A 7641-nucleotide genomic window follows, 5' to 3' on the forward strand; every position below is an offset into this window, starting at 1 on the left:
GAACATATATTTTACATATACTGTAAAATTAATTAAAAAAAGAATATATATATATATATATCAGTATTAAATATATATTTATTGCATGCGAACTAAATATATTAATAATGTACAATATATGCATAAAGTATATATTATATTTTATACTTTAACTCCAATCTGTAAGTAACGATGTATCTTTCCATGTCATACGTTTATCAAATTTAAAAAACAATATTTTGCGAAACGTTACCTCACCAAAATTTAAATAATAATTATTATATTATAAAACAGTTCGTAATAATTTCAATATTTTCCTAGATTTACTTAAATTGTTGAGGGGGAGGACCAAAGATACTACCACTTTGTTTACTTGCTGTTCTGGATGGAGCAAATCCAAGCATTTTCTGAATGTTCTGTAAATAATATTCTTAATGACCAGTTTCCCTTTAAATGTATAATATGTGATATGATAGAATATAATATAATATAATATAATATAATATATACCTGTCTTATGCTCATTGTGCAAAGAATATACAGAAAGATGAACGAACATTCTGTATAATCATCGCCTGGAAGGTTTCTATGCGACAACCCTTGTATCCAACTGATGGGAACAAAAGGCAACCTTGCCACAACTCTACCATCGAAAATACTATTAAACATACTCAGAAGGGCTGTAAATGCAAATCCAATTGCAAACATTGATTTCATTTTTACGAGAGATAAATCTCTGTTATTATTTTTTAATCTTTCCTCCTCTCTTTCTATTTTCTTCTTTTGCTGTTTATCCAATGAATCACCATGTGCTTCTTTTCTTTTTTCCACTGAAACCAATTTTATTTAATAATTTATTTAAATACTTAGATAAATAATTCTCTTAGATTTTAAGGAATCACTTTATAAGTAATATTATCACTGAAAAACTTACATTTTTTACTTTGTTTTTCTACTTCGGCTTTTAATTTTTGATACTTTTCTGTTCGATAAACCATTAGCCATGTTAAACCTATAAATAATAAAAATTATTTTGAAAAATAGTAATGATAAAAGAAGAAGTATAACCTTAATTTGAATAAAGTAGGAAACATTTATATCTCATACCTTCTCCCAATAAAGCGGTACAAATACTAATAAAAACAATTAAAATGGTATCTGCCCACATATTAATATAAAATATATATTAAATACTATTTAAATTATTTAAACATGTAGTGGATGTACTACTATGTTGGAATTCCTCATTTGATATTAAGCTTGGAACAGCTGTGAATGGGTACGAAATAATTTTCGTTTTTATCTTTAAAAATCGAACAAATTTATCAAAAAAATAGTAATGGAAGGATGTTTCTTACTTGTACCAAATTGTGGGAAGAAAAAACTCTGCATTTAAATGTGTGGGCTTTTGTTATAAAGATTTTATTTCACAATAAATATTCCTTGCGTTATTCAATAATTTTATTCGCCGTTATCTCTCTTCTAAAACTATGTTGATAAACAATTTTATTTTTAACACATAACCGTAAAAAGGTACAATATATACATACGATATATAATAATTGTTACAAATGAGTTCTTGCACGAAACGGTTCTCGACACGACATACATATGTATTTAATATTTTAGAAGTAATTAAAAAATACTGATTCCCGCAATTAAAATTTACGCATGAAGAAACAAACGTTGCACTTTCTACTGTTAACATTGCATACAAGATATGCATCACATAATACTTTTGGTCACGTAAATGGTATAAGGAAGCATCTACATATTTTTACTGGACACATATTCGTAAATTTATGTAGATAAAAAAGACATTTATAACATATTGTGCTACCATTAAGAGTCAATATAATATTTTGTCATAAATATTATTTACTTTTATCATTACTTTTAACATTGCTATCAGTCGCTAAACCCATCTAGCTTCTTCTCAAGTTGGCCGATAATGTCCTCGGTTGTTAAACATTTTCTAATTTCAAAACCAAGAGCAGCGCCTAATGGTGGCGGTACAGCATTTCCAATTTGGCGATGCTTGTCAAGTATGTTTCCATAAAAGCGGAAGGAATCTGGAAAACCTTGTGATCTGGCGCATTCTCTTACGCTTACAACTCTGGTTTGTTCAGGATGTAAAACGCGACCTTGTTTGCCCATAGGTTCAGGATTAGTAATTGTAGTACCGAAGAAACCATCCCATTCCAATCTCCCGTACAATCCTGCCCAGTGGTTATGGCGATTTCCAGTATGGGGTAAACACCATGGGATTAAAGTATTATATTGCCTATCCATTGAGTCACAACCTTTGCCTGCACAACAGCTACATACACCACGAAATGCTCCGGTAGAACTCTTACCAGCCTTTTTGTCGTGATGGGTATATTCCCTGCAATTGGAATAATTATTCACAACATTATATTTCACTTCGTTAAACAGATATGAATCTTACAATTATTCACTTACAATTTTTTCGAATACGTTCCATCACTTAAACGTACTGCAATGTTTGGTAAATCTCGCCAATCGGATCCACTTGCGATTGGAATGTGTGCTATTCGTGCCTCGACTAAAGGTGCCATATCTTTGCAAATGTGATCTCGCAATATTGCATCCGGTTCTTTAGGTCTTACCTAAAAAATAAAGAGAAAAATACGTTCATTAGAGAACATTTATAACTTATGAATGATTTGTCCTTACTTTTCTTTGAAAGTGAGAGATCGGTTCATCCCCATAGGCCATTTCTTCTTTATTCCAACCGTTTCTAATATTAGGTAAATCAGACATTGCGTCGCGGACGCTAATCGTCCTATACGGTGCTGATTCTGTCCAATCGCAATTAGATGAATACTATGAAACAAAAGAAAAAGAACATTTCTAAGTTTATACAGCAAAATTATTTTCGTACGGTCCTGACGATAACTTACCTTTTTATTATCAACAATAACGCTTAATTGACACGCCCGTTTGCTGAAAACGTGGGTTGGTTCCGGGTATTTTGGCAGTATTTCCCCAGGCGCAGCAGCCAATATTATTAATCTAAATCCGTAAAAATAAATAATTAAATGCTACTCAGAACGCACGTGTAGTTTATAGGAATTAACTGTACACACCTCCTTCTAGTTTGCGGAATACCATAATTTCCAGCTTGTAAAATACCAAATGTACATTGGTAACCCATTCGAACGAGACATCTCAATGTCAATTTAAGAACCATACTTCTTTTAAAGGAAACGAAGTTCCTTACATTCTCCATAATAAAGTATTTCGGTCTATAATAATCACAATAAGACAAACACGACACCACTAACGAATTCTTAAATAATGAATATTGCCGTGAATTGAAACGGTTCATGCCGCTGAAACCTTGGCATGGCGGTCCACCGCATAATAATTCTACTTCCCCTTTCTGAGGCAAACGTTGACCATTGTTATCGCAAAGCTCACCCTACAAAGAACATACGCCCATTTCAGACACAATTTTGTGCGCATTGTTTCTGACTGTCTGTAAATTTCACTTACATTCATAACTTTTCGTAAAAGCACATTACAGTCCTCGCAAAATACAGTTGTATCAGGATTATTGAGCCTGTATGCACACGCGGCTGGTTCTTCTCTTTCAATCGCCCAACGGTTATCTACGATACCAGCTTGTCGTAATCCCTCGGATAATCCTACAACGTAACATTTTGATTAGAAATAAAGCTTAAATAAACTGCATGACTTTAATATTTATACCAACCGCCACAACCAGCAAACACGTCTAATGTTTTCAATTTTTTTGGCACACTACAATAATTTACTGGTTTATCAATCATTTTCTTAGCGTCACTGTTTTCTAAGTTTTTATTCTTGCACTTCGATTTTCCTTTCCCCTTCCCTGGCTTTCCAATACTCATAGCGCGATTCGGCGGATCAACAAATGTCTTTTCTGACGCGTTATATGCTTGAGAAAAGTAAAAACGATTCGGGCCACCGGCAGTCCATTCCTCCGCAGACTCGTCTAGATTCTCTGAATATGCTAAATAACATTTACTTGCCACTTCCGAGAACTTCACATCACAAACTGTAAAAATGAAATGGAAATTCTTAGTTTCCCTGTTCCGTTTCATGGAATTAAAGGTGTTAAATCATTTTACCTTCATCACTCCAATATACCATATTAAGATCAACTTGTTGCATCAGTGTGAGCCCTTTGTGTGTGTTTTCTGGTCGATACATCTTGTTTATCTTAATCCATATATCGGACGAAGCGACTAATTTATTATTGGTTTTCGCATATATTGCATTAATATAACCAATATGAAATGGTTCAGGTGTATCGTAGTTCGAACCCTTCACGTGGTCTGAAGATTTCCTATAGTATTCCGGATACATGTCCTCATCTACCTTTCCTCTTTTCATCTTTGAACTAATGTGATATGTAGATGTGTATTTGTATTTCAAAGCAGTAGGTGATAAAAATACGGCAGAACCAACTCTAAATTCTTCTCCTTTATATTTTACAACGCTGTATGTTACTTCTTTGCTACTCTTCTCTTCTTCTTTGTCGAAGACCTGTATTAAATATTTATTTTGTATTAGAAATCAAATATATGATCAAAGGAGACTTCAATTTTATTTTCTTTTTTATACCTTTGGCGTGTAATAGCATTGTAACGTTGTAAAACGCACACAAGCTGGACAAAATCGATGTTCAACTTCTTTTCGTTGGCAGACAGGATCTGGAGGAGGATCTTCGAAACGTGCTGTTTCAGGAGTATATCGTTTTTGATAGAAAAACGTTCTTCCATCTTTATTTTGTATTTCGTCTTCTGGTAATAAATCTGCGTTTCCTGAAAGGTTTTCAATGTTCAGTAATTAATGTGCCAGGATTTCTGTAATAATAAAACGAAAAGTAGTTACCTAGTTCATTCCAGTTCGCTGGACTAGCTTTGTAAATGACAGTGGCTTTAGATTTTACTGAAGTAAAAGGTACATTATCACATTCGTCGAGTAAAAATACTTCTAATGGGTCCGATGTTTCACCGAGTACAGTGTCACTGCCTCTTCTGAACCAATTCGCGTGACATAATTTTGCCCCATTTCTATCTTCCCACATATACATGACTTTGGCTATTTGCAGTGGTACGGTTGGATCGTTTGATTCGATTAGTACATAATCATTTATTTTTATCTCTTCATCAACAACCATAACTGACTTATAAAATGTTCTTCTCCCATCATCTACGATAGGTTCTCCCATCCATGTGATCTCCTTTTCAACGTGTTTGAATTCTTTCAGGATCATTTTTTGGGTAATTTTCGTATTTTCTATTAGCGTGTCATTGAGCTCGTCATCTTCTTGATCCGAATCATCAGCTTCCTACAAGTTACAGGATTATGAAATTCATCTGTTTTACACATTTAAACAGTTGCAAATTTTTATTAAATTTCATTACTTGAATAGCCATGTTTGGACACCTTCTTCTATTACAAGCTTGTTTGCTCTTCCCAGATCCACCAAACTTGATCATGTCTTTGCAGGCAGAACACACCCCACAATCTGGTTGTTGGCAAGTTTCACAAACACCACACCTATGTCTCTTAGGACCCTATTTAACAAAACTTTATATTTAGTGTGTTTATTTCATTTATTATAAAAGAATGTCTGATACTCACAGATACATCTTTTTCATTGTTTGTAGCCAATTGGTCAGAAAAAAAGGTCTCAAACATATTTTTAACTAATTTTGTCGTTGTAGCTTTCGTCCAACCAATTCTTTTATTTTTTTGATCTCTTGGCTGCATCCTACGTAATGCGATTCGTTTATTTAATGTTACACCTGCAAGTGTTACTAATGCTCGCATACATGGACTTGTAATTAATAAAGGATCTTCAGGTCTTGCTGATGCGTCGAAGGAAATTACTTGATCACAGATAAACTGAGCATATCTTAACAAAGAATCTTCCGTAAATCTAGATAGTCCCTTCGGTGGAACTATAGTCTGAAAAAATTTTAAATTTTTTAAAATATTCAATTTTAAATATTCCTGATATTTCACCTCTCATGGAACTTACCTGTAACTTATTCAATAAATCTTCGTACGTAGGATTAATCTCATCCAATAAGAATTCTATAACTATTTTGCTCATATAAATCTTTTCTTTTACTGAATCCATGAATGGTACATATGCTTCTGCAGGTTCCATCAATATGTATTCCGCAAATGCAGTGGTAAATCCTACAAGAGCTAGTTCACCGCCATCAAAACCCGACACCCACCATTCATTTATTGGTCCCATATCTTTAGTAGGCACACCTCCTTCTGGACATGCATTTTCTTCGTAAATAGGTTTCATATAACCAGAAAAATAAAGTATTACATTCTTTTCAACCAGACCAGTATCAAAAGCACACAAATGTCCATTTTTATCATACACACTGCAAATAAAAAGGTAAATTAACATATTTTTAACATGTAATGTAATTTTATTAGCAGTAAAGAATTTATGCTTGTTATTCATTAAATGATATAAAGTCACTTACCAAAAGTCTGTTAACTTATTTTGTGGTCTTTCATCACCCTCATAAACTGTAGCTTCCTCTCCTGTGAATAAAGATAACTTAGGATCTGTTAATGCGATAAGTTCTTCCACTGCCCCGTTAGGATGTCCTGGATATATCTTTAAATCAGGATTGTTTATTTTTTGACAACAATATTCACACTTTTGATGAACATTAATAGGTTTTTGATGTATGGGGGGTTTTGATTCATCTACGTTTACGTTGTATTCCTCTGTTTTAGTTTTCTTAAGAGTATTGCTTTCAAAATCATCGCTCGTCTCTATCTGTTCATGATTTTGTTCATTTTCAAACTTAACACGATTTTCTAATATTTCATCCTTTTGCTCCAGCATCGGAGCCTTGGCTTCCGATTCTTCAGTTGCATTGCTTTTTCTTTTAATAGGTTTTTTAAATTGATTCTTCTGTTTAGGCGATCCAGTTTTAGTGGCATTTCCATTAACTCTATGCAAACTTGTAACATCTGCGTTTATATACTTTCCACTGCGAAGTTTCTTTCTATCTTTATTTGATTCTGGAAGCATTATAGCTTCGTTCACTGGTGAAAAATCAATTTATATATATTAAAAATGGTGATTTTTACAATTATTTTTAAATAATATGTAAGATATATACCTGTATTCTTATTCTCCTTATTAACATGCTCATTTAAGGGTATTCGACGCCTTTCCGTATCTTCAATCTGTGTTTGTTTTTCTGTCTCGTAGCTCTCTGTGTTTCCAGTGATAGCCGATATCATGTTGAATAAACTCTAATATATTTACTGAATCCTCTAAGAATAATCTATCGTTCCACCCGAGATACGAACTCCTTACATCTAAGCAGTAACAATTCTAATAGGAATGTATTTGTAATATTAGAGATAATTACAAATGAACACGTTTTCCCATATTTTCACGAAAGCATTACACACATGCAAGTAACAGGACATGTACGCTGATGGTGTACCGCCAAAATCTTTCAAAGCCTGTTTACATGAAAACGCCATAATTATATGTACAAAATAGATCGCTCAACATAACATGAAATTGTGTTCTCTCCATATCTCCTGAGAGTCACATAGCGGGAAATAATATTACTATCTATATTGCAATGTTTC

At 33.2% G+C, this 7641-nt stretch overlaps 2 protein-coding genes across 2 annotated transcripts; both read right to left on the bottom strand.

The window, feature by feature from the left end:
• Positions 1 to 155: 155 nt before the first annotated feature.
• On the bottom strand, positions 156 to 1235 carry LOC143174147 (calcium load-activated calcium channel). The gene is made up of 4 exons (XM_076372676.1): positions 1087 to 1235; positions 914 to 991; positions 490 to 809; positions 156 to 395 (listed from the first exon to the last, which is right to left on the bottom strand). The coding sequence occupies exons 1-4, from the start codon at positions 1145 to 1147 to the stop codon at positions 303 to 305; spliced, it is 552 nt and encodes a 183-aa protein (XP_076228791.1). The 5' UTR covers positions 1148 to 1235; the 3' UTR covers positions 156 to 302.
• Positions 1236 to 1450: 215 nt separating this feature from the next.
• LOC116431910 (DNA (cytosine-5)-methyltransferase PliMCI) lies at positions 1451 to 7574 on the bottom strand. The gene is made up of 15 exons (XM_031987998.2): positions 7158 to 7574; positions 6507 to 7080; positions 6038 to 6401; positions 5638 to 5964; positions 5418 to 5570; positions 4882 to 5341; positions 4612 to 4811; positions 4116 to 4533; positions 3719 to 4042; positions 3499 to 3650; positions 3090 to 3424; positions 2904 to 3015; positions 2677 to 2826; positions 2443 to 2609; positions 1451 to 2365 (listed from the first exon to the last, which is right to left on the bottom strand). The coding sequence occupies exons 1-15, from the start codon at positions 7279 to 7281 to the stop codon at positions 1888 to 1890; spliced, it is 4338 nt and encodes a 1445-aa protein (XP_031843858.1). The 5' UTR covers positions 7282 to 7574; the 3' UTR covers positions 1451 to 1887.
• Positions 7575 to 7641: the final 67 nt, after the last annotated feature.

Source organism: Nomia melanderi, chromosome 12 (genome assembly GCF_051020985.1).
Source record: "Nomia melanderi isolate GNS246 chromosome 12, iyNomMela1, whole genome shotgun sequence".
NCBI lineage: Eukaryota > Metazoa > Arthropoda > Insecta > Hymenoptera > Halictidae > Nomia > Nomia melanderi.

What these genes read in the sequence shown, in the direction of transcription:
- LOC143174147 (XM_076372676.1), bottom strand. Translation starts at nt 1,147, where the DNA reads ATGTGGGCAGATACCATTTTAATTGTTTTTATTAGTATTTGTACCGCT. An exon ending in TACCGCTTTATTGGGAGAAG is followed by an intron (nt 992 to 1,086) that starts GTATGAGATATA and finishes TATTATTTATAG; the next exon opens with GTTTAACATGGCTAATGGTT. An exon ending in GCACAATGAGCATAAGACAG is followed by an intron (nt 396 to 489) that starts GTATATATTATA and finishes TATTATTTACAG; the next exon opens with AACATTCAGAAAATGCTTGG.
- LOC116431910 (XM_031987998.2), bottom strand. Translation starts at nt 7,281, where the DNA reads ATGATATCGGCTATCACTGGAAACACAGAGAGCTACGAGACAGAAAAA. An exon ending in TAAGGAGAATAAGAATACAG is followed by an intron (nt 7,081 to 7,157) that starts GTATATATCTTA and finishes ATTTTTCACCAG; the next exon opens with TGAACGAAGCTATAATGCTT. An exon ending in GTCCAAACATGGCTATTCAA is followed by an intron (nt 5,342 to 5,417) that starts GTAATGAAATTT and finishes TGTAACTTGTAG; the next exon opens with GAAGCTGATGATTCGGATCA.